Source organism: Lemur catta, chromosome 3 (genome assembly GCF_020740605.2).
Source record: "Lemur catta isolate mLemCat1 chromosome 3, mLemCat1.pri, whole genome shotgun sequence".
In the NCBI taxonomy this organism is placed as follows: domain Eukaryota; kingdom Metazoa; phylum Chordata; class Mammalia; order Primates; family Lemuridae; genus Lemur; species Lemur catta.
In genome coordinates this window covers 24647845-24674965 of record NC_059130.1, presented here as the reverse complement: position 1 = coordinate 24674965, position 27121 = coordinate 24647845, and the positions used below count along the sequence as shown (strand labels likewise).

Below are 27121 nucleotides of genomic sequence, written 5' to 3'. Positions count from 1 at the left end.
TGTTAGGCCCTTTATAACATGTGGTCCAAATAAAAAAAATAGGAATATAATTTTTAACTAGGTAGAATTTGTGCATATAGTATTTCAAATTTCAAGTTGGCCTAAGTAAGTTGTTCTGGACAAGTTTTGTTTTTATTGAAATTAACTAACCACTGGATTAATATGATAACTAATTGCTTCCTTTTGTTAATACTAGAAAAGAAAGCCATCCTTTTCCCTTGTGTAACAAATGGCCTTTATTAAATAGATCTCTCAGTTTGTGTGCTGGCCACATTTGGCAAAGTCCAGTCCTCACCCCAAATAGTAACAACCTGCTCTGGATGGCAATCAAGCAGCAAATCTATTTTTGACTTTAATGTTTGAAACTCCAAATGCCTCTGAACTGAACCTTAAATGGCATAAGTAAACCGGTCTGAAACTAAAATACAGAATATGAGGATTTGGAGCCCTCCAAAACACTGTCTCTTTAGTACAAAACAAATAAATGTTTCAGGCTTAGCAGGAGAATTCATATCTAATGTCGATATATGAAAACCAAAAGAATCTTAAGACTGAAACAACAGGGGAAGGAGGAGCAGAATGAAATAACCTCAGCTTTAATCCCTAACATTACTCTAAATTTCCTATTTGCTCAGTGTTGCAGGTTTTATTATTATTAGTATCTTTGTTACCTTACCTGTCTCTGAGTGTGCTCGGGCCTAGATAAGGATACAGGTTTTCTTTAAGCTTTCCTTTGATGAGATGATCCAAGGTCTCATGTAGGAAAGGTTGATGCTGTGTATATACATTTTCTACTCCCTAAAACAGGGGAAAATGGTTCTTATGTCATATTTGGGAAACTAGCAATATAACAGTTAATAGTACTCATATCAGAAAAGAATATTCACTCAATAGAGATTTCATGAGATAGATACAATAGGAATTTTAGGAAATTTAAAAATTATTTTAATCCACCAGAAAAATCTCATTAAAAATACTCTGTAATTTAGTGTTAGCTGTTGTAAAGGAATTTTAAAAATGGAATTGCTTCAATCCTTTATCATTGTCTTCACTGATTCTCATTCTTTTGCGAAAATGTTAAATGACAGGTAGAGGAAATAAAAGGAAAAGACCATATATAAAAGGAGATTGGAAACACCCAGGAAAACAGAAAAACTTCAGGAAACATAAGAAAGGCTAGCACATTAAAATTAATTTTTGACCATTTCAAGAAAACAGGTATTTTTAAAAGATTAACAAATGTTTGCTTCATCTTTAATTTCCTTCAAAGAGAAACTACCTACCAAATCTTAAATTATAAACAAATGAAATAAAATAGCTGTGACTAAAAGAATTGTCTTTTTAGTCTTGAGTATTTCCTGGAAATATCTCAGTTATTTTCTGCTCAGCTATTTGGTCCAATGCTGATACTGCTCCAATATAGAAAGCACTAAAAGAAATGGCTTTCAAGAGGATGTCTGCTTTAATTTCATTTAATTGACATAGTACTAAATCAGCAGCAATCTTGAAGATACTTTGAAGATCATATTCATTCACTCTCAGGGGCTTCAATTGTTTGTCACTTAGGAAAGTATAGCGGAGATGTCTATACCTTCAATCCTTTGAGGAACTGTTTAGTGATAGCCACAGCATCTTTGGGGCTGAAGAGATCACTTCCTCTGACTCGTTTACCACCATATTCAACAACTGCAGACACGAGCTATAAAAAAAAAGAAAAGCAACTTTTATTGTTTAGGGATCAGGAAGTTCATTTCATAAGAAAATAGCTTTATTAAGGAAATGAAGACATAAGAAGAAAGAATTACATATTTCCGTAAATAAAAAGAGTATGATTTAACATTTGTTAGCACTAAGAATATAATAATAGAGTTGGTTCCCATTTGGTGGGCTTAATATGTAAATTCAGTTACCTTTCGATACTTCTCAGAAACACCTTTATTCCTGAGGTCCATCATTAGTCCTGGTAGGCTATTGCTGCTGTGTCGCTCATAATGTAAAGCATAAAGCATCACCAGGCGGGCAGCATCAAACTCTGTCACTTTGGGGTTCTGCAGGAGCCTTTTTACATTCTGAAAAAAGACAGAGCTGGCATTTATCCCCCTTTCACTTGAGTGATCTGTTGTATAATGCTTTAGATCTAATAATTATTGAATGGTAGTAACAAATCTGAGTTCATGGTTGAGATTACTACTATGACAATGTACAGGTCATACATTTAGCAACTGTCTCAACTATAGAAAATTAAATGTCTTTTGTCCAAGATAAGAATTAAATAAGGAAATATATTCCCATTGTAACTGCTTTAGGACAAGAATGAATTGAATAATGAATAGTTCTTCTTTTCCAATAGCCTGAGTTGTAATTTCCTTGCTGAAAGAAGGAACATGTACTATTTCCACCACTTCAATCAACAGAACACACAGTAGAACTGACCAGTTAAGCTGTAAAACCCTACTGCTTTCTCTTTTTTTCCCCTTTTATTCTTTTCTTCTTTCCTTAGATCTGGATTCCTAGCTACTGCTTTCTCTTACTGTTAGTGATTGACCAGTGAAATGGAGACAAGTTGGTAGAATTTTACATAGGACTAGGGTTAATCTTCAAGAAACATCAGAAGTAACAATGTATTTCAAAATGGTTGACCAAGATACAAGTATATAATAGTATGTAATCTCTAAATTGACTACTTATAATTTTAAGAGGCAGGTACTGACAGGAAAGGGAGCCAGGAGAAATCATATCCAGGTTTTGCCAATCCTCACATTACACACCTTCGATGTAGTACACATTTGTATTTATTATGCAGCAGAATACATAATTTAATTCAAGTCAACAAATACTTTTTGAGCCTCCATTTGGTACTATGCCAGGCACTGTTGGGGGAACACAGATGAATTAGAGACAATTCCTGTCTTCAGTGAGTTCACTGACAATGGGGTGAAAGGTGTTGAAAGTAATATAATCTATTCTGCTATAAAGAATGTTTCTTTAATGTACTTGGCCGGGCGCGGTGGCTCATGCCTGTAATCCAAGCACTCTGGGAGGCCGAGGCGGGCGGATTGTTTGAGCTCAGGAGTTCGAGACCAGCCTGAGCAAGACTGAGACCCCGTCTCTACTAAAAATAGAAAGAAATTATATGGACAGCTAAAATATATATATAGAAAAAATTAGCTGGGCATGGTGGTGCATGCCTGTAGTCCCAGCTACTCGGGAGGCTGAGGCAGAAGGATCGCTTGAGTCCAGGAGTTTGAGGTTGCTGTGAGCTGGGATGATGCCACGGCACTCACTCTAGCCCGGGCAACAGAGTGAGACTCTGTCTCAAAAAAAAAAAAAAAAAAAATGTACTTTAGCTCTAAGAGATTGATAAATATGGAAATAGTGTCGGTTTAACAGAGAAGGCATATTGGTTCCTATGTAATTTTTACAGCATGGACAGGCTTCCTCATGGTTACAGAGGAAGCTTCACCAATATGTTAAGAAAAAAAGATGAAAATCCTCAGAAGTGTTTTCTGCAAGAAGTATCTGGTTTTATAGTTTCAAGAACTGCTGTACTTTCTACTATGTTAAACTATCTAGGGAACGGGCAAGTGCAAATGAAAAGGATGTTAATATTTTGCACTGTGTTAAGAAGTAAAACAAAACAAAATTATAACCAAACGCTGACTGATGAAAAAGGCTGTCTCCATAAGGCATTTTTAATTTTGATGAAATTGTCTCTATGAGAAACAAATATTTTCAAGAACTTACAATTTGAAGAACAAAACATGAGCCCCAAGAATAAAACTGCAGATGATGAACTGACTCAATTTCTAGGTGCAAATGCCAGTACTAGTATTTTTATTAGGATTGTTATTTTTATTAGGGCTCTGATTACATTATGTGGATTTTTTTCCTTTTTTTAGTTATATAGAATTTAAGTAGTCTGATTATAACCCTATTTTCCCATAACCTTGTTTATTTTTAGTGTATGATTTTGTAGAACATGAGATTTTTCAGGAGCAAATATGTGTTATAACAAAAACATATGTATGCAAAAAAACAAAATAAATCAAAACACAAAAGCTGAAAATCAGTGAAATCAGGGGAAAGGGAGACAAAGGGAAGAGAAAGTGTATCTTGTTGTTGAGAAATCAAGAAAGATTTCATAAAGGAGGTGACATGTGCAAAAGTCCCTGAAGAATAAATAAAAGCTGGAATTAGTATGACAGACTGAAAGCTGTGACACTCTTAACAGGGATATGGAAATCATAGGAAGAAATGGCTTGGTTTGAAAGTCTGGCAAGAGCTTTGGTGGGCACCGGATTCCGAGGACATAACTAACATCTGTATGATACTTTACAACTTACAAGATGCTTTCACATAACATTATCTCTTTAGTACCTCACAACAACCATGTCCAATGTCTAAGAACTCTACTGTGCACACTGAATAGGGACTATGATGATACGGAGAACCTCACAGGTAGCTCTCAAGTAGGAAGCTTTCTGAGAGGAATTCCTATTGTTGCTCTTCTGGGTTAATAATTCACTACCATCATCCTTAGGGATCAAAAGGGAAGAAATTTCTCTTCTATGGATTTAGACCACAAATTCATAAGAATTTCTTTACTTTTTTTTTCCTTTTCCAGTATCTTTCCCAGATAGCAGCCATGGAATACAGCCTATTTAGAATATCTATTCAAATACTCCCCTATTTTCTATTACAATATGAAGAAATTTGAGTATAAATTATTTATCAAGTACACATACACAATTTCATACGTATTTCAATCAACTTGGCATAGGTTTAAAATATTGAGAAATCCTAATGGGTATCTCTGTTATCACTCTTCTTACGGGCACAATGTTTCATTTCCTGCCCTTGCAGTCACTCTCTTACCACTTTAAAACTACTCAGTTTCTGGCTGACCTGTCTCTGTACTTTTAAGCAAATCTAAGCATCAACCCACAAAACTGGTATGAAGACAGTCAAAGACTATTTGCAATAATCAGTACGTACCCTTCCTACTTGTTCCCTTTCTAATTACCTTCACTTGGATCTTGACTCTTGGCTCTGTTTCTTATTAAAGGTAACAAGTGTTGGTGATGATATGGAGAAATGGAAACCCTTACACATGCTGGTGGGAATGTAAATTAGCTATTATGGAAAACAGTATAAAGGTCCCTCAAAAAATTAAAAATAGAACTACCATATGATTCAGCAATCCCACTACTGGATATATATCTGAAGGAAATGAAATCAGTATGTTGAAGAGATATCTGCACTTTCATGTTTATTGCAGCACTATTCACTATAGCCAAGATATAAAATCAACCTAAGTGTCCATCAACAAATGAATGGATAAATAAAATGTGGTATATAGAAACGATATATATGAAATACTATTCAACCACAAAAAAGAAGGAAATCCTGTCATCTGTGGCAAAATGGATGAACCTGGAGGACATTATGTTAAGTGAAATAAGCCAGGCACAGAAAAACAAAATACTGTATGATCTCACTCCTATGTGGAATCTAAAAAGTGTTCTCATAGAAGTAGAGAGTAGAACAGTGGTCACTAGAGGATGAGGAAGGTAAGGGGTGGGAGTCATGAGAGATTAGCCTACGAGTACAGAGCTACAATTAGATAGGAATACGTTCTGGTGTTCTATTTTAGTAGGATGACTACAGTTCACAATAATGCATTATATATTTCAAAATAGCTAGAAGAGAGGTTTTTGAATGTTCTCATCACAAAAAAATGACGAATGTTTAGGGTGATATACTAATTAACCTGATTTTATCATTACACAATGTATATATGTATCAAAACATCAGGTTGTCTTTTTTTTTTTTTTTTTCATTCAGCCCCCATAGGGGCCATCAGAAATTGCCAATGCCGACTATATTGCAAGTCGTCATGGTGGGGTATTGGGAAAAGTTTTCAATTAGCAATAATCATGCCTCAGATAAACCTCATTGGCTATGATACTGCCAATGCACAGAGCTAAAACATCATGTTATATTCCATAAGTATGTATAATTATTATGCATTAATAATAATTAAAAAGAAGAATTCACTTCTATTTCTTGAGATTTGGTACTGGTATTTAGATTCCCTCGCTTGACTCTTAGCTTTTCCTGAGGACTTGGCCCAGATCTGACCTAGGCCTACTTTGAGTAGACTATTTTGCCTACTTTTGAGCCCCTGGGACCCAAATCATGGCTCAGGTACATGTTCTGGCTAGACTTATCTATTCTCTCATGAAAAGAAACCTGTAGGTACATGCTGAATTCTTTCTTTTCTTTCAGCTATATCAGTGGTTGGAGAAGCAGGGCCTTTTTGTTATCCTTTGACTTAATTTTGAAGAATTTCTCTCAGTGGCTACTTGACTCATCTCTTGACTAATAGTGGCACACATTATATTGAGATTTCAGGGCACTAACCAGAGAAAAGGAGAAAAAGGAATTAGAGAAGCTTCTAATTACATAGCAGGTGTGTACTACATGATAGCATTTATTTGTTGGAAATACAACTGAATTACATAATGAACTTTTTGCCTTCTCTTTTCTTATTAAATTTTCCATAAGCCTTGCGATCAAGAGAGAAAAGTACATTGTCACATAATAACAGTGACTGAGTAAAGAGCAAAACAGAAAACTATTGCCTGCTTAAGAAGAGAGGACTCAAAAACCTTGCACTGAACTCTCACATTTGTTTAAGCCTAATCAAGGAATAGGAAAAGCAAAGCAAAAGTACTGTCTTTGGAGGTCAAGTTTCCAAAAGGAACTAACATTCATTTGCAAGTTATCAATGGGAAAACCATTCTTTTTTCCTGATATTTACAGATTCTTCCATTGTTTCTGGCTGACTACTTTTCTACTCTTCTGTTTCCTTCTATCAAAACTATGATGAAGCAGCATAGCACGAACAAATTTTTATTATGACATATGTACATTTTATTTTATTTATTTTTTTTGAGACAGAGTCTCACTCTGTTGCCTGGGCTAGAGTGCCGTGGTGTCAGCCTAGCTCACAGCAACCTCAAACTCCTGGGCTCAGGCAATCCTCCTGCCTCAGCCTCCTGAGAAGCTGGGACTACAGGCATGTGCCACCATGCTTGGCTAATTTTTTGTATATATATTTTTAGCTGTCCATATAATTTCTTTCTGGTTTTGGTAGAGACTGGGTCTTGCTCTTGCTCAGGCTGGTCTTGAACTCCTAAGCTCAAACGATCTGCCCACCTTGGCCTCCCAGAGTGCTAGGATTACAGGTGTGAGCCACTGTGCCCGGCCCATATGTACATTTTAAATGATTATATAAATTACAGATGAACTTAGCAATTAGTCTCCATTTTTTGCTTTAGTTTCACCTAAATAACAGGATCCCTTCCTTGTTATCTACCATTATATTAGGGTAGTAAACAGTGAATAACAAAATTAATGGAATTAGCAGAAGTCTTCAACATGCTGATACGACAAAAATGAGTCTAATCTAAGGGTCTGAGGGAATATGGACTATAAAGAGCTTATGTAGGAAACATGATAGAAAGTAGGCAGCTCCTAATTTCACTGACTGGTTAAGTATATTTGAGTCAATATTCCTTTTCCTAATGACTAAAATTTGGCTTTGCAGTAGGTCTTCTGCTGATCAACACTGTTTTGGAAATATTGACTAAATGTTGGTTTAGAGAAAAAAAGGATAATTTTTACACTTAGTTGATCAAAGTAAAATGATCAGTTCAATGTGCTCCAAACAATTTTCTCATAATTTTAATGAGAAACAAACAAACAAACAAACAAAAACACATAAAAAACATTTCTGAAATCAGAGATCTAAGGTCATCAGTGGACTAAAAAACATGTCTTGAATGCCATAAAGAAAACAGAATGTACCATCAAATAATAATACTCAAATGGTGATAGTTAATATTTGTTGAAAGTTATAAGTATCAGGTACCACATTAAGTTGCTTTACATGTATTAGCTCATTGTACCCTCCCAACAATCTTTGAGGTAAGTACTGTTATCTTTCCCCATTTTACAAACAAAAAGACAGAGTTAGAGTGGTTAAGAATCATTTTCAAAACCAAGCCATTAAAGGCCCAAGCTCTTAGCCACTACTCTATATAACTTCAAATAGAACTCTTCCCCATTTTTCTAATAAGTATTTATTGAGTCTTTATTATGGGTCATTAACAGAATAATTGAGATGTTTTACACAAGGTTCAGGAAAGAAGGATATAAAATAGACTGATTCGTCTCTCCAAATGAAAAGCTGTGATATGATAACATAGGCAGAGCATGGAGAGGGGACTGCTCACTTTCTCAAGATGTTTCTCTTCATGGTATGAAAAATCTTCCTTACTAATCAAATGAATTTTTTCTGAGGATATGGATATGTTTTAATGGTAATACACTGCACTTTGGTTCTTTCAAAATGAAATTCTTTCTAAATCAAACTTCTGTTAGCTTCTAAAATAACAGGTTAGAATGGCAGCAATTTATAAGTTAGTTTTTACCAATACATGAGCATTTTTTTTCTTACCATGATACACTTACTATTCAATAAAACAAACCCCATCTCTACTCAAAAACCTCATTTCATTGCTTCATGACGCATTATTATCTGAGGTCAAGCCATGGAATGCTATGATCCCTCTAGATGTCATGCCCCCGGTGGCCACTCACTATCAAACAAAAGTTCCCTTTATAGACAATTTAAACCATGTTGCCAAAGAAATTCTTTATGATGGGGTAGTCCAAATCAACTGCTCACTGTAAAACCCCAATACCCTGGACAAGAAATCCTTCAAAAGATAAATTTTAAAAATATAAAGCGGATCACAAATAGGGCTCATATTTTTAAAGTATCTATTTTTCTTTTAAAGTAAACAAAAAATAAAGTGTCAGGCAAGGAATTACAATAACTTTTCTAACTGCTTTCCATATGGTAGAGAGATACAAATAAAGACACTAAAATTGGCTAGTGATTAAGTTTGGCTCTATTGTTTTCAAGGGAAAAATCAAATGATAAAGAAACATAAGGAAATTTAAATTTAGTTACAGAACAAAATTATGTTTTTTATTTAATAAGAGGCAGAAAACTTATTTTATTGTGATAAATATAGGAGTACTTCTATTAAGCCCACAAAACAATTATAAACTATTATTAGTAGTGTTGTTTTAAGTAAGTTGGACAAGTTAAATAGATTATGATACATCTTTACAAAGATACCATTTAGTGATTAGAAAGAATGAGTCTTTAGGTTCTGGTCTAGAACAGTCTCTGAGGTACATGGTTAAATGAACAAAATGCAGAACACTGTGTATAGTATGGTATCATCTGAATTAAAAAAGAAAGAGAGATACACACAGACTTGCACATACAATGAATAACTGTAAGGATATATATGAAACTATTAACATACTGAGTTTTTACTTTACATCTCTTTCACCAAATACTTATATTATCTATTTAAGAATTAGAATTTAATACAATTAAAAAATAATAAAGTCAGCCTAAAGAGAGCCCTTTGTAAAGATTTAAGAACATGGGGACAAAACTAAAACTGTGATGACAGAAGCACTTTACATAAATATAAAGCAAATACCATCCTTATGATTCTCAAAATGCTGGTATTTTCAGAGGAAATCTTGATAAACATTAAAAAGTCAAAAGCCAACAACTACAAATCCTAGTAAAGACCTTAGTATAAATATAGCACACACAGGTGCATTTCTTTCTTTTGGTTGCACTACGTATATAAAAAATTATGCTTAGAGGAAGGGAACCAACCTTTACAAAGTACAAAGCACCTATTACATGTGAAGCATTTTACATATCTCATTGAATGCTCATCACAATCTAAAAGTTTGAAATCATTATTCCTGAGGCTTGGGCAAAGTAAGTAATTTTCCCAAAGAAACTTTGGTAAGTAGAGATAGGATATAAGCCAGTACAGTCTGGCTCCAAAGCCTGTGTTGTTTTCAACATACCAGGCTGGCTTTATTTTACAAAATAAAGTAGAATTGGAGCAGAGAAAGAAAGAACTAAGTTTTAGAATAGAGGGTCCTACTAATAAGGAAATGTGCTTCTTATAAGTGGCTTAGAAATTGCTATTTCCCAAAGGACTCTTATTCCTAAATTACTTAGTTGTCAGTGACATATTTTGTCATTTCACAGGAACTTTAAAATTACCTTTGATTTGTTCTTCTTTTCTTTATATTCAATCTGTCATTTGTTTTCTCCCTTTGAAATGTTTCTCAGATTTGCTCCTTACTAAACATTTCTACTATCACTATAAGTCTACAAGCCTCTCTGACTTCAGTTTGACACCTCTAAAGAACCCTTACTAGATTAAATTTCCTAAAATACTACTGTTATTACCTTAACTTTCTATGTAAGATCCTATACTGGATCTCTTTGCCTATCTCAGCAAGTATAAATTCCTCTTACAAGTGTCTTCATAAACTGGTTCCTCTTTACCAATTCAATTTTATTTCCTATTTTTCTTCTACACCCACTCTCAACAGGTCAAACTGTTTATTATTTCCTGCATACTTCTGCATCCTTGCTTTTGCTGTTATCGCTACTGAAATCCTCCCCCAAATTCTATTCATTCTTTATGGTCCATCTTCATCTTGCCTTCTCTAAGAAAATTCTATTAGGATTTTGACTTAATTAAATATCATCTTGAAACAATATCTAATTTTTTCTTGTGGTACAGTTTTGTCTCTTTAATTAGACTATAAATTTCTTGAGGCCACAGTCTGATTATGTCACTTTTCTTCTAAAATCCTCTGGTAGCTCTCATCAAGATTAAAGCCCAACTTTATATATACATATATTAAACATATATATTAAAAAATATATTTTTTTCTGTATCTCCATGCCTGCATTCTCTCTGCTGAGAACGTTTCTCCCTTTCTCTGCTTGGTGCATTCCTACTATTTATCTGTCCAAACTCAGTTCTAATGTCATTTTCTCTAAGAAGGTCTAAGAAGCCTTGGGGAAAACTCTGTTTTCCTTCCCCTACATTTCCATATTCTTTTGTAAATACTTCTTTTTTTTTTTTCTTTGAGACAGAGTCTCGCTCTGTTGCCCGGCTAGAGTGAGTGCCGTGGTGTCAGCCTAGCTCACAGCAACCTCAAACTTGTGGGCTTAAGGGATCCTACTGCCTCAGCCTCCCGAGTAGCTGGGACTACAGGCATGCGCCACCATGCCCGGCTAATTTTTTCTCTATATATTTTTAGTTGTCCAGATAATTTCTTTCTATTTTTAGTAAGACGGGGTCTCGCTCTTGCTCAGGCTGGTCTCAAACTCCTGACCTCGAACGATCCACCTGCCTCGGCCTCCCAGAGTGCTAGGATTACAGGCGTGAGCCACCGCGCCCGGCCTGTAAATACTTCTATTATAGCACTTACTGCATGGGATTATAATTCCTGGCTTAAACTTCTTTCTCCTCTACTGTCGTGTGAGCTCCTTGAGGAATGAGATTGTATCTTAGTTGTCTTTGTACTCCTAGATCCTCATAGCAGTATGTACATATAGCAGGCATTCACATGTTTGTGGGATAAAGAGCAGATCTTCAACATAAAAAACTTAGATAATGCCTTTTAATATACATTGTATCTTTTAAAGGCTTCCTAACAACGCTGTGAGATAAGTATTATTATATCTATTTTACAAATGAGGAAACTGGCTCAAAGATTAAATCAACACCTCCAGGTCACAAAGTCAGTAAATAATAAACCAAACACTAAAATCCAGATCTTCTGATTCTAGTCTAGTGCTCTTTCTAGTAGATTAGGCTCCTATCATAAATACTCAAGTAACTGAACCCCTGGGGATTGCACATTATACTTCTCCTGTGAATCTTATTATATATCTATATTAAAAAATATTAATTTGTGTTCTTGTCTCAATTCCTTGTTAGACTAAATTCCATGTTGGTGAAGAAGGATTACTTGCCTTTGTATCTCTTGCTCTGCCTGGCACAGTGCCTTACACATAGTAGGTGCTCATCAAATTGGACTGACCTGGAGAGCACTAGAATGGTCATTTTGACAGGCCAGTTCTTGCTCAACCTCTGAAACCTCCAGCAGATTCCGCTCACTGACCAATCGAGACAGTTCTCCAACCACTGTCACATGCTTTGATACAGTCCCAGACATCTTCTTGAACTGTGGATAATTCTCCACAAAGGCCTGCCATGGGAAAAACATCAATGGGAGGTTCTGTTATTTTTTGACCAAGGATAGGCATGTATGAAGAAGGAAAAAAAAAAAAACCCAAAAAACCAGAGGGACTGTTTTTCAGCCCAGACTAAAGTAGTTACAACTCTCAGTCACATGGCATTTTGTTATGCTTAAGAGAAGAAGTGGTATATATTGGTAGACTGAGTCTTTAAATAGTCCAGATATGACTGAAAGAAGCACATGACTTATTAAGAAGTTTTCATGGCTGGCCACGGTGGCTCACACCTGTAATCCTAGCACTCTGGGAAGCCGAGGCGGGTGGATCACTCGAGGTCAGGAGTTCAAGACCAGCCTGAACAAGAGTGAGACCCTGTCTCTATTAAAAATAGAAAGAAATTACCTGGCCAACTAAAAATATATATAGAAAAAATTAGCAGGGCATGGTGGCACATGCCTGTAGTCTCAGCTACTCAGGAGGCTGAGGGAGGAGGATCGCTTAAGCTCAGGAGTTTGAGGTTGCCGTGAGCTAGGCTGACGCCACAGCACTCACTCTAGCCCGGGCAACAGAGTGAGACTCTGTCTCAAAAAAAAAAGAAGTTTTCACTATACTGTTTACTAAAAAGAGACATTACAGAAAATTTCTCAAACCAAACAAAATGAATCAAGGTAGAAATCAGACCCAGAAGATTCCTGAAATGTTGCTTACGTGAATGATTCCAAAGTCTCACATGTTAGTCATCCATGTATATGTTTGATTTACCTTCATGTCTGCTATTGATTCTAGCTTTTGCTGTTCTTTTGGTTTCCTCTTCTGAAAGTCTTCCATGAGATTCTTTATATTGCTACCAATTTCAGCAAAGTTCAGATACATATTCTGCAAAAAAAGGAAGATGGAAGCACAGTTCACCATCTAGTCTGACTTTCAGACAATTTAAAAGAAGTCAAAAAGAATCCTGAACACAGAACTGAAGGGCAGGAAAATTCCATTTTAATTACCAAATTTGGACATCAGCCAGGATACTGGTGATGAATACCATTACTATTCTCACAAAGAGCTACTGTAAAGGAGGGAAGTAAATAACTATGTGGTCTCCATGAAAAAAGATATTGCTAAAGGGTCAGAATCCAAATCTTTTGCCTTCCCTTGAGATCCAGCCTATCTATAGGACACCTCTATCATCCTTTCATATGAAATCCCATACCTGCTCCAATTCTAAGAAGCCAATATTGATCTTCTTACATTAAAAGCAGCTAAAAACAATTCTAAAAAATTTAAAAGCCACCTACATTAGCATAGAATTCATCATTTTCAGCAGATAGGACCACCTCTCTTAAGTCTTTACTGATCCCCGGCACTCTGGAAAGATCAATTCGATTGTTGTTTATGCCTAGTAGTTCATGGACCATGGCCTGATACGTCCACTAAATAAAGAAATATGACAAAAAAACTGGTAACTGACAAAATACAGAAATAGTAAACATTCAGGAAATAAAAAAATTGATAACATTCTTAGTAACTAGTCTTCTTGGAGATTCTCTATTTAGTCCAAATTTTATTAATACTTTGCTACCATAAGTATTAAGATTGTCATTTTAATTGGTTAAACACTGAAAAGTCAAAATACTTTTAGATTTCACACAAGGATAACAAGATTAATATATTCTTGATAGAAAGAGAACAAATTAGATCTATCATTAGCTTCAATTTTTGCCTGTGAATTAACAGTATATTTTTGGCTTCACAGATAGAGCTATATTGGTACTGCAGTTACAAGCTGTACTATTTCCTGTACGCTTCTGTGGTTTTCTGCAGCATGAGAAGTGTGTTCTTGCAGATCTGAGTGGTACTATATTTATCCTGGGAACACTAATATTATCAGAAGAAACCTTATGAGTTGATCAAAACACTGGCATATTCAGAAACTTGTCTCTAAATCTATTTTATTGTATATTTTTACCTAATACGAATTGTGAAGGATTGGTTTCCAGTCTTATAAAATATAGAGTTATGTAGTAAAACTGGAAAGGAGAAATCCCAAAATTTTGCCTTTTCACCACTTATACAGAATGGGTTACTTTCAGTAATAGGCCCATTAGATAAAACTAAGTATTTTTCAGCAGATTATCTTCTAAATATAGAATCTAGATGCTAAAAATATTTTCATACATAATATTTTATCTTAAGCAAATTAGATTTATTAAGAAATAATTTAAGGTTTTAAAAGAAGATGCTTTATTTGCTACAAGATTCCCCAAAAGAATCCTTTAAAAAGCAAGTTCCATTAGGGCACTTAAAATCAGGATAACAAAATGTTTTATACTTCTATGGATATCTTCCATAGCATTTACTCTGTAATTAAAATTATCTGTTCACTTCTCTCATCATTGGATCATGAGCTCTTTGAGGGCAGAGATTGTATCTTTTAACCTTTTATCTCCAGTACTTAGTTCAGTGTGTGGCACATAACAGATCCTCAATGAAATTTGTTGGGTGAATTGTTGCTTTTCTTTGAGAAACAGAGTTATAGGCAATTATTTTTCTTTCTACTTTTTGATATTATCAAAAGTTTCTTTAGTGAACATATATTACTTTGAATTTTAGGAGTACAGGGGTATCTTATACTGTAGAAAAGTTTCATTACACACCCACAGATTTCCCTTAGCATTAAGTTAGGAAGAAATTGGTATGTAAAATGTGACTTTCCCTATAAATTCAAAGTTACTATTAATAGAACACCTACTATATGCAAGTGACTGTGGTTATACTTGCAGGAGAACAAACACTGGGGAGACACAGTCTGCCTTTAAGGAATGTATAATCTAGGAGAGGGTGAAAACAACCAAAGGTACAAATGTAGCAACTGCAGCATGAGACATAAAGGTCTACACTGATTTTCAGGAGAAAAGAACATGTCTGACTGAAAGAATACAGGCTTCAAGGAGATGTCAGATGGCTTCTGAGTGGTTTTAAAGAAGTATTTTGATAGGTAAAGATAGGAAGAGAAGCTATTTCAAAAATTCCAGAGTTTAGACAGTGATCACAGTAAAAGCATGAAGGCAGGAAACCATGTGGCATATCCATATAGCAGTGAACTTTAGGTTTTATATGAGGTTTGGCCCACATTGTGAAGGCTCTTGGATGCCAAATCCAGGAGTTTGTTTTTTAATCTAGCAGGCAAATGGGAGCCAATGAAGATTTTTAAGCCAGAAGTAATAGGATCGGACCTGTGCTTTAAAAAAAGTAATTTAATAACATGTGTCTGTGGAATATGTTAGAGTGAGAAGAAATTAAAAGTAGGGAATCAAGTAGATGACTGTTTTAGTTTTCCTACAAGAGATTAGGGTCTACATCAAGGCAATGGTAGTAACAATGGAAAAGATCATACAGAAGGAAACATGGGAAATTAGAATCTATAGAATTCAGAAGTTGCTTTGATTGGGGGGGTGGTGGCAGAAAGAGACAGGAAGGATAAGGCAGAAGAAAAAGTTAACAATGACTATGGATGGAAGAAGAAACACAAGGCAAAACCAAGAATAGCTAAGAATAAGGAGGCAAATGCTGTTTATTTCCATTATCTGCATTTTGATGAATATCACTTAAATCATCTTTCTCTTGTGCTAACAAAGGGTTCTGCACCTGGTTTAGCAATGGGGTGATGGCATCATCACAGCGATCTAAAATAAGTAGCAATGGAGGAACTTCTGTACGCCGGAATTCAAACAGTTCATATTCTTTAGTTATCACTTGCTGTGGGTGAGAGAGAAAGATGGTTTGGTCAACCAGTTAGTTGCAGATACAGATGATATACATAGAAAACTTATAAATAGAAATCACATTTAACAATAGTTCTTTCTGCATAGGCCTCCCCTAAAAGGATTCAAAAGCTTCACAAAATTTAGTAGCATACTGTTTAAAAGGTTAGGATTTGAAACTCTATTCGACCAGTGGTTTTTGTTTTTGTTTTTGTTTTTTTTTGAGACAGAGTGTCGCTTTGTTGCCCTGGCTAGAGTGAGTGCCGTGGCGTCAGCCTAGCTCACAGCAACCTCAAACTCCTGGGCTTAAGCAATCCTACTGCCTCAGCCTCCCGAGTAGCTGGGACTACAGGCATGCGCCACCATGCCCAGCTAATTTTTTTTTTCTATATATATTTTTAGTTGGCCAGATAATTTGTTTCTATTTTTAGTAGAGATGAGGTCTCGCTCTTGCTCAGGCTGGTCTCGAACTCCTGACCTTGAGCGATCCACCCGCCTCAGCCTCCCAGAGTGCTAGGATTACAGACGTGAGCCACCGCGCCCGGCCCGACCAGTGGTTTAATAGGACCAAAAAGCATTAAATAGGCTGTGAATATTTCTTATGTTAAACCTAAGAATCTTAGCTCTAATTTGTTACTTTTGTTTTCAATTACATATACCTACCTCTTTTTCAGTAAACCTAACATATTATCATCTCCTTGGTCGTTTCCTTAGTTTATGAAATGTGACAGGGAAATAAATGGCCTCGATGTTTTGGAGCCAGGGACAGGGAATGCCATACCTTAACACATTCTGCAAGTCTCTTTGCTGCCTCTGATGAAAGCTGATAACGAATCATGGGACACTTCTTCAGAGATAAAAGGAGAGCTGTGAGTCCTTGAGTTGTTCTAGATAGCTGGGCTGGATCCCAATTTCGACCCTTTTTGTCAAAAACATATACTCAGAGAAAATATTTACATTTTATCTTACAAGTCTAATTACTTGGTAAATTAACTCCCAACTGATAAATTATTTTTTTTATCCTTTCCTTCCATACCTGGCAGCAACCCAAAATATTGAGGGAAAACAAATGTGGATTCACAGCAATGTAATCACCATAAAATTCCTGCAAATAAAGCACCAAGAACAGTTATTCCATGAACTTCAACTAGATCAAGCAGTAATATTTTCATGTGATATAATACTATATGATATAACCAAATAGTGAAATACAGGTGTAAAGAGATATAAAAATTGCTTAATTAATAACTGAGTAACAATAGTCAATGTGGGAGAATTAAAATAATTATAAAACAGTAGGAATAATAGATCTATAGTTTTATATATGTGTGTGTGTGTGTGTGTGTGTGTGTATATCCGATTCTGTCCCTAACCCTGTGTAACCCTTCCTGTCAATTCATCAGCCCAATCTCCTTATTCCCACTTATTCCTTTAATTCTGTTCCTATCCAATTTGATATTAATACCTCTTCCAAACTTTCTAAATGGAAGTATAGTCTGACACGATGCACATTATTTTGTCTGATCAGTAGCCTCTCTTTTTTTGAGAAAGAACCTTATTTTTAGATTCAAATCTTTTGAAAGGGCCAATATAAGAGATGTGTTATAGGACCAACATGTTTACCTGAACCTCAGCCACAACTTCCTGCTCATCAGCTTCAGCCAATGACTTCACGTCACTCTTGCTGATCACATTACTGAAATCTGAAACAGACATACGAGTTGCAGTTGACTCAAAGGAGATCATCTCTGCTACAATTAGATGTAAATGGGCCTGATAGTTAAAGTCTAATGAGTAAGTAAAGTTCGGTACACATTGTGATACCAAACTTTGTCAAAGTCAAACACCTTCAAATTGGTATAAGTAGCACAAATATGTCAAGTTTATAATAATAATAATAATAATAAATAAAAGGACCACCACTGGAGGCATTGACGGATACTAGGGAACCGAGTAATTATATTGAAAATAGCAAACAATGAGAAAGAAGTAAGCTTTTATCTTGTCTTTTATATATAAACTGTACCACCAAGTAACCAAATAGTAGATGAGGGGAAATTTTTCCTTATAGAAATATTCCAGCTAAAAAACAAAGAAGGAATATTAATGACAGGATTATAATAGCATGATTTTTTCCAACCTCTAATGAATCAATAGATGGACCTAGGCATTGAACATCAGCAGCTGCTAACATCACAAGAAGAGACAACCTATGAAAACATACAACATCACCTATAAAGTATTCTTGCCAAAAAAAATAGAATCTTCATCTAATTAAGGCTCTATATCTACCTATAAATTTATAGGAACTAGAGAATAGAGTAACATTTTAAACTCAAGGAACATGTTAAACTACTCCATAGGGATTCAATCAGCAAAATCCAGGCTGCGGAAAACTTAACAGTTTCTTCAATAAACAAATTTCAGAGAAAGAGAGAGAGAGAGATGGGGCAGAGATGGGGAGGGGACCTATAGAAGACTAAAGAAACTTAACATCTCAACTAATAGCAGTGTGTGGACCTACTTTGATACTGATACAAACAAACAAAAAAAAAAGACATGAGAAAACTTGAAATTTGAACACTGAACATTTGAAAATAGTAAGGAATTATTTTTCATTTTTATTTGGATGTAATAATGGAACAGTGGTTTTTAAAAAATGAGTCATTTTTTAGAGATGTACACTGAAATATTTATGGATAAAATTATATGATGTCTTAGATTTGCTTCAAAATAATATTGGTGGGGGAGTAGGTGGCAGTATGGCTAAAACAAGAATGGGCATGTCTCAATAATTGTTGAAATTGGGCCAGGTGCAATGGCTCATGCTTGTAATCCCAGCACTTTGGGAGGCAGAAGTGGGAGGATCACTTGAGCCCAGGAATTCAGACCAGCCTGGGCAACATGGCAAGACCCTGTTCTCTACAAAAAATAAAACAATTAGCTGGGCATGGTGGTGTGTGCCTGTAGTCTCAGCTACTCAGGAGGCTGAGGCAGGAGGATCACTGGAGTCTGGGAGTTCGAGGCTGCAGTGAGCTATGAATGACAGAGCGAGACCTAGTCTCAAAAAAAAAAAAAAATGTTGAAAACAGGTGACAGGTACACTGGAATTTATTATACTGTTCTACTTTTGTTTGTATTTGAAAATTTCTATAATAAAATGTATTTTAATAAAGGGAGGAGCCTGCTATAAAAGATTTAGTAGACATAAAAGTATACGAAAAGAAAATTACAAAAAATGAGATAAATGATAGGCCAGTTTAGTGCTGATATAAATTGTGCTGAAAGTTTGTAATGAATAAAATTACTATATATAAATTTATTTTGGTTTGCTTCAATCAAATAAAATTTGGAAATTGCTCTACCCAAGAAATTTCAGTAGTCCATTTTTCATAGATTTTGGTGCTAACTACTTTATATTTTTTCTTCTGCTTCATAGATTTACAGTCCAAATCAATCTTTAGAATCATAAGAGTAAATACTGGATTTATTATCCTTTATTAATCTCAACTGCTGCAAAGAACTCTCTTTAGAGGAAAAAAGGGTCTTATACCTCATGACCTCTTCAATTTTTAGCCAAGAGACTCACCAAGAGTGATTCTATTATATGTTCACTTAAATTTGGCAGCACATGGAAAAAAAATACACATACACACACACGTAACTGAGCATAAAAGTGTTTACACCTTCCTAAGGATCTAGTTTTGGTCAGACTAAAAAATACTAGAATGACCACACAACTATCCAATGGCTAAAATAAAAAATAGAGACAACACCAAGTGTTTGTGAGGATATAAAGAAACCAGATCACCCATGCATTACTAGTGAAAATGTAAAATGGTATAGTCACTCTGGAAAACATTTGGCAGTTTCTTACAACATAGAACATGCAACTACCACATGACCCAGCAGTTGCATTCCTGGGCATTATTTATCCCAGAGAAATGAAAACTTGTGTTCACACAAAAACCACAGATGTTTATAGCAGTTTTATTTGTAGTAATCAAAACTGGAAACAACTCAGATGTCCTTCAATGGTGAATAGATAAACAAACTGAAGTACATCCATATAATAGAATATTACTCAGCAATAAAAACGAATGAACTACTGATACATGCAGTAACCTGGATGGGTCTCCAGAGAATTATGCTGAATGAAAAAAGCCAATCCCAAAAGGTTATATACTGTGTGAATCCATTTATAGAACATTCTTGAAATGACAAAATTATAGAATAAGGAACAGATTAGTGGCTGTCAGGGTTAATGACGGGGTTGGGGTGGGAGAGTTGTGGATGTGGCTAATAAAAGGGCAATATAAAGGATCCTTGTGGAGATGAAAATGTTCTGCATCCTGACTGTATCAATGTTAATACCCTGATTGTGATACTGTATTATTTTCATTTAAGATGCTACATTGGGGGAAATCGGGTAAAGGGTATCCAGGATATCGTTATTATTTTTTTACAACTGCATGTGACTCTACAATTATTTCAAAACAGAAAGTGTAATTAAAAAACCCCTGTGGATATCAGCCAAAAACCAACCAACCAACCAACAAACAAATAAAAAACACCCCTAGGATGCTAGAGACTAATAAAACTACCTACTTTTCCCTCTTGGGGTGTTCTATACTGAAAACTCACTGGCAAGCTTTATATAACTTTTCAATTCTACACAGAACTGAACAAAATAAAATGAAGGAGCTCTTTATAACATATCAAGTCTTATTCTAAATGTTAATTTTTGGTACCATTATTAAATAGTGTATGCTGAAGAAAGTATATATGTCTTAGGTTACAGTCTAAACTCTAAAACTCTAAAACCTTTAAGTGAGCTTTAAAACTTCTCAAATGCCGTAATTACCCAGCATTAAGTTTGGTCCTTGGTTTTGGAAAAGCTAAGTAGACTACAGTCCTATGAAGATCAATAATGACATCTAGAGGAGAACAGATGTAACTTCTACAGCAGAATGTACTGGATCAAAAAAATCCACCTAAATTGTATAGTAACCACAAACCTAGTTTATTTCTAGACCTCCCCTATCCACTCCCTGCCCAAAAAAAGTTGTGCACATAAGAGATACCTACCTGATGACTTCTACTTTCATGCATTACATACAGTAGCAAAAAGAAGTGGAATGTTTTCTTCTGGTATGTAAAATAAATCTCTGCTTTTCCAACAAACTCAAGTATATCCTCCCCCAAAATAAATAAATCAGCTTCTATGCCTCAATTCATAAGTGCAAAATAGGAATAAGCATACACTTTTTTTGGCAGAGGTGAGATGTGAACTTTGGCTACTTACAACTTTTTTTTTTTTTTTTTTGAGACAGAGTGTCGCTTTGTTGCCCTGGCTAGAGTGAGTGCCGTGGCGTCAGCCTAGCTCACAGCAACCTCAAACTCGTGGGCTTAAGCAATCCTACTGCCTCAGCCTCCCGAGTAGCTGGGACTACAGGCATGTGCCACCATGCCCAGCTAATTTTTTCTATATATATTTTAGTTGGCCAGATAATTTCTATTTTTTTAGTAGAGACGGGGTCTCCCTCTTGCTGAGGCTGGTCTCGAACTCCTGACCTCGAGTGATCCACCCGCCTCGGCCTCCCAGAGTGCTAGGATTACAGGCGTGAGCCACCGCGCCCGGCCATGCTACTTAACTTTTGACTTACAAAGCATCTTGAAAGGCAAAGTAAGACAAAATTTTTTATCTAAACAATCAGTGATGAATGGAAATCACTTTTAGCTTTCTGAAATAGAATGCTGGTCACAAGACTTTCAATACTCTGAAAGGACATTAAAGAAGCCAGATTTTTATAGTGATAGATTCAATAAACTATTAATGACATGAGAGTGTTCGATGAAACATACTAGCTAGGATGTAGTTACATCATTGAAAAAGTGAACTAATGTACTTACAAATAAAATATATACTGTATTTGGGTCTTCGGAGCTCCTGGATCAGATAATCCACATTCTCCTAGATAATAAAGAACAAAGTAACAAAATATGAAGAGTTGCTAAAGTAAAAAAGTAATTAAGTATCATCCACTGATTTATTTATTTACTGAGAGTCTACCATATATTGAGGTTTAGATTAAGTGTGTGTATGTTGTGGGGTAAGGGCTGGGGACAAAAAAGATTAATAATTAAATAATCATTAAATAACATGTAATAACATTAAATAATCAGGAATCATATATGATTTAATATTATATATAATATTAAATATTAACCAGTTACAATATTTTGGCCAAATTAAAGAAAATATATAAGGGACATGAATATTGAACACAACATAAAATTGGTAATAATTCTGCAAATTTGCCTCAGTATAGCTGCTTGGCTATAAATTGTATTCCTCTGATCAGAATTTTTATATAGAACATCAAAATATGCCTAGTCCTTTAAAAATTAACATTTGAGAGAAAGTATAGTTAACTATATTCATATTTTATTTATTAACTTATCAGGACCTAAGACTCTGCACAACTGCAATGTTTGTGAAGTATTTGCAAATAGCAGGCTAAGACCTTTTCTATAATTACATTATTTTAAAATAAAATATGACAAAAACAAAAAAAAGTTGACTTTTTTATGGTCAAAACATAAGAATTCCAATTACATAAGATTATAATTCAGGCTTATCTATATTTGATACTATGACACATGGTTAAAATATAAATTGGGTCTCCTAAACATAATATATCATATCATGTTTCTTAGGCCAAGGTAGGAGGATCACTTGAGCTCAGGAGTTTGAGACCAGCCTGAGCAAGAGTGAGACCCCATCTCTACTAAAAAAAATTAGCTGGGCGTGGTGGCATGTGCTTGTAGTGTGGTGCACCTGTAGCCTGTAGTGGCACACCCACCATGCCTGACTGATTTTTCTATTTTTTGTAGACAAGGTCTCGCTATGTTGCTCAGGCTGGTCTTGAACTCCTGGCCTCACATGATCCTCTTGCCTTGGCCTCCCAAAGTGCTAGGATATAGGCATGAGCCACTGTGCCTGGCCAAAATTGTTTTTAATAACAAATATTTTACACTTAAAATTACTTCTTCATAATATGCTAGGCAAAAATGACAATGTGAATTAAAAGATTCTTAAGAGAGCTTGAGAGAGTATATATAGCTGTGAAAGAGGTTCTCTAATTAAAAATATTAGGAAATAATGAACTAGATGATCTCTAAGATCCTTCCTGAACCAAAATTTCACAACTAAGAGCTACAAATACGAAACAATTAGAAACTAGTACAACACAACCTGTATTCATTAATTCAGCAACTATTTATTGAGTGTTCATTGTGTAGCAGGCATTGAGAATATAAGAGTGAGAAAAAAGAGATACCATTTCTGTTGTCATGGAGCTTACTGCTGGTAGGTGAGATAGATAAACTATATACATCTTCAACCATGACAAGCATTAGGGAGGAAAAAATGGTGCTATGAGCGCTTATAAGAGTGGGTTTGACCTGGTCAGCAAAACCATGGAAGGTTTGCTTGAGGAAGTAAAGAAGTTCCAGGCAGAGGGAGGAGCCTATGTGAAGGTTCTGTGGCATGATAGAACAAGGGGACTATAGCAGACCAAAAGATTAGTACTGCTAAGGCACAGAGTGCAAAACGGGGAATGGTTTGAAATGAGGCTGGAGAAATGGTAGGAACTAGACCACACTCGACCTTGCAGGCCACAATTAAGGAGTTTTGTCTACCATAAAAGCAATAAGAAGTCATTCAAGGATTTCAAGCAGGAATGACATGCTCAGATTTGCATTTTAGAAAATATATGATGTACCAGCGTGGTAAAAATGCACTGGAGTTGAAGAAAATGAATATGAAGCAAGAGAGTATACATATATAAGATTGAAACAGGAAAGGATTTTTAAAGGAGAGACTCAAGCAAGATTTAGAAGGTGATGGACAAAACGGACAAATGACTAAAGAAATTAGGGGAAGAAGTGCCCACCAAATACGAGTGGATTAATAAAATGTGGTATATGTATCCCATGGAGTACTACTCAGCCATAAAAAAATGGTGAACTAATACTTTTTGCAACAACGTGGATGGAACCAGAGACCATTCTTCTAAGTGAAGTATCACAAGAATGGAAAAACAAACATCACACGTACTATTAAATTGGAACTAATTGATCAACACTTATGTGCACATATGGAAGTAAAACTCAATGGAAATCAAGTCGGGGGGGGGGGGGAGGGAATGGATGAATTCACACCTAACAGGTACAATGCACACTATCTGGGTGATGGGCACACTTATAACTTTGACTCAAACTGTACAAAAGCAATTTATGTAACCAAAATGTTTGTACTCCTGTAATATTCTGAAATTAAAAAAAAAAGAAAGAAAGAAATTAGGGGAAGAGAACAAATAAAGGACAAGAATGAGCATGTAAAATGATGACAAAAAGGCCTATTTGGACATAGTGGAGGAACAGAGTTGGGACACAAGAAAGCTGGATACATAAGGGCAGACCAAACCAGCTAAAGGAAGACTTTGACTGCTGGGCTAAATATAGATCTAATCATGGAAGTAAAATTGAGCCACTATAGGTTCCTGAGCATAGATGTGAATAAAATGATTGAAAACACTGATAGCTATATATAAGATTAAGTGGCAGTGGTGTTCAGTGTGACAAGTACGGAGGTTAATTCAGGAATAAAGTGATGTGGATCTCTGTTAAGAGCAGTTCATTAGTGGCTTTGGGAATAGCTGTGAACCTAAAAGACAGCTTGAAGGAAGAACTGGCTGTAAGGGGTGAACTGAGATACGGAAAGAAGAATGAAGGTTATGACACTGACAAACCAGGATAATTATGATGCCACAAATGATGATAATACAAATTTATTTTGCCTTAATGCTTTCAGATCAGAGTGTTCTACATTTGCCTGGGTAGGTGGCAGCTCAGTTTATGTAGTACCTTCGTAGGGCGAAGAAAACAAATTGCCTTCAGGTGTTTCATGGTCTCTCGATTTTGAGAATCAATGCGCTCAAAGAGGTACACTTCCTTCTGAAGAATCTCCGATTGTGTGTATACCATACTCACTATGCCAGTCTGAAAAAAAAGAATTAAATAAGATCATGCTATTCCAGAATAATAATAACAAGCAGCAATATCTAAGCCTTTATTAATACTTAGCTGGATAACTTAAATACTAACACATGGAATAAACATTCACTAAACATCCGAAACAGGTAGGTAATGTACCAGAATGAAAAACATCCTCTCTGAACAGGAACAATCCATAAATTTCCAAAAATAATTTTTTTAATTTTTTGTTTTTGATCTGTGACCAACACATGACCTGTCATTTCAGTTTAAGCACCAACAGTTTTACTTAAAAAACACAATGTTGAATGGAAATAACAGGCCTATCCCTAAGTCTTCCAAGTGCTCTGTCTCATATATTAATGATTTCTTGGCAGAGGCTACTTAGAAAAGGATTTGATTCCAATAAATTGTTCTGAGTACATTAAGTCTCTGGGCAGTGGTTAGAGCCATCTAGACTGAAAGCATAATGGGCAAGCTTTACACAACTTTTTTTTCTTTTTTAATTGCAACTAACTTAATATACAACTTTTCAGATCCACACAGAACTGACCCTTATTTAAAAATCTTTAAATACTAAACCTTACAGTGGAATGGGACCAGCTATTGTAAGGAAGGAAGGGTTCCGTCACAAACAAATACTGAGCAAAAGCAAACTCACCGTCTCTTTATCCATGAGAAGTACTTTCATACCTGGCCCGCTGTCCTCTATCATTTTAGAAATGTACTGCTTCACAGCAAAAACCACGTTCATGGTGGCGAACTGACAGATGCCGAGCCCTTCCCACCCCCTTTTTGTTGCTAAATTAACCCCCGCCTGTTGGAGGGGTCTCAGCTGCTTCCTCCCGGCTGGGCTCCGGCTTCCGGGAGTCCGGGCAGCCACGGTGCTGGAACTTGTAGTTCCGCTGCGGGTTACCCGGGGCCAAGCCTCCCCGTGGGACGGAAAAATCCGGCTGAAACATTGAGATTCTCGACCCCTTCCGACCGGAGTCTTTTGAGGCCTGACTCTCAGACCCTTTCTTGCCTTTGGTCCTGGAGGCCCGGCTGCGGCCTAAAGCCCCTCCTGCTGGCTTCGGGAAGAGGGTGGCGCCTCGTGGAATGAGGAATTTGGCATAAGGTTTGCTCAGAGGCAAGAACGGCAGCTTGGCTAATGGTCACTATTTGCTATTAGAGCTCTCTAGGGTTGGCAGTGAGGGAGGAAGGGGAGGGAAGTGGCATAATGCTCCCGGCCCCTCGAAACTCGAAGGGACGACATTTAGTAAATCACACGCCGTATTTCCTAAGCTTTGGTCGAAATTCGTCTTCCCAGCCTCATTGGATCTTTAATAAGGCAGGGACGTTGCCCCGGTGTTGAGGCTGCGAAGTGAGATCTGAATTGGTTTTCCGAAGACAGAGGAGCATCTGAAATTGAACAAATATATGTTGAATGAATGAAGAAAGGGGACACCATTTAGGGATGATTTGGGAGAAGCCTCAGATTCCCCAGGAGGGCTGGAGCTGGGGTCGACCACAGGGGCTCGCTGCCCCCGGGACCATCTGTTCGACGCCCTGGGCAATTGGACTCCCCGGGCTCTAGCTGGCGCCGGGCACGGTTTACCCGCGACACTGAAACTGAGGGCAAGAGCCGAGTTTGCAGAGTCCAAAATGGGTAGGGGGCACATATTTAGCGAGGCAAAAACAAACTAGCACGGGGATTTTAAGGGAAAATTCACAAGTTTTTACTTAATGAACAACGAAGTTAAGCAACAAAATTAATCGTGAAGCCATCAACTTCCAAATGTCTGCATTTGTGTTTACACCACACAGGTTTCTTCTCTATCGTGTCATTTCTCGAAAAGGAGGGTAGGGGTTTGTTTTCTGCACCTTTACTTTGGGGAATTGTAAAATCAGGACGAAAACAAGAAGCAACTGCAAGAAATCAGTGACCATAAATGCTTGCAAATGTTTCCACCAAAATGGTGACCAGCGTTTGTGGGGTCACTTTAATCAATAGATTAAGCATTACCAAATAAATTCTTTCATTATATATATTGTAAGAAGTATATAACTGAAATAGACTGATAGCATCTTTACATTAATCTGGCTAAGATTATGCACTTTAACATTAATCTAGCTAAGATTATGCAACATT

The 27121-nt window shown here is 36.1% G+C and overlaps 1 protein-coding gene and 1 non-coding gene across 2 annotated transcripts in view; both read right to left on the bottom strand.

Annotated features, from left to right (window-relative positions):
• The window catches only part of VPS45 (vacuolar protein sorting 45 homolog), a 61577-nt gene extending 35533 nt beyond the window's left edge, over positions 1 to 26044 (bottom strand). The window contains exons 1-13 of the mRNA XM_045544956.1: positions 25652 to 26044; positions 24862 to 24996; positions 21844 to 21904; positions 17554 to 17633; positions 16967 to 17035; positions 16712 to 16849; positions 15815 to 15925; positions 13465 to 13599; positions 12938 to 13051; positions 12019 to 12186; positions 1911 to 2069; positions 1592 to 1699; positions 677 to 798 (exon numbers count right to left, since the gene is read on the bottom strand). Coding sequence (XP_045400912.1) covers positions 677 to 798; positions 1592 to 1699; positions 1911 to 2069; positions 12019 to 12186; positions 12938 to 13051; positions 13465 to 13599; positions 15815 to 15925; positions 16712 to 16849; positions 16967 to 17035; positions 17554 to 17633; positions 21844 to 21904; positions 24862 to 24996; positions 25652 to 25744 — 1493 coding nt within the window. The 5' untranslated portion in view covers positions 25745 to 26044. The remainder of the gene's footprint in view (positions 1 to 676; positions 799 to 1591; positions 1700 to 1910; positions 2070 to 12018; positions 12187 to 12937; positions 13052 to 13464; positions 13600 to 15814; positions 15926 to 16711; positions 16850 to 16966; positions 17036 to 17553; positions 17634 to 21843; positions 21905 to 24861; positions 24997 to 25651) is intronic.
• On the bottom strand, positions 5845 to 5985 carry LOC123636094. The gene has a single exon (XR_006734315.1). It is a non-coding gene; the product is annotated as a U4 spliceosomal RNA (small nuclear RNA).
• Positions 26045 to 27121: the final 1077 nt, after the last annotated feature.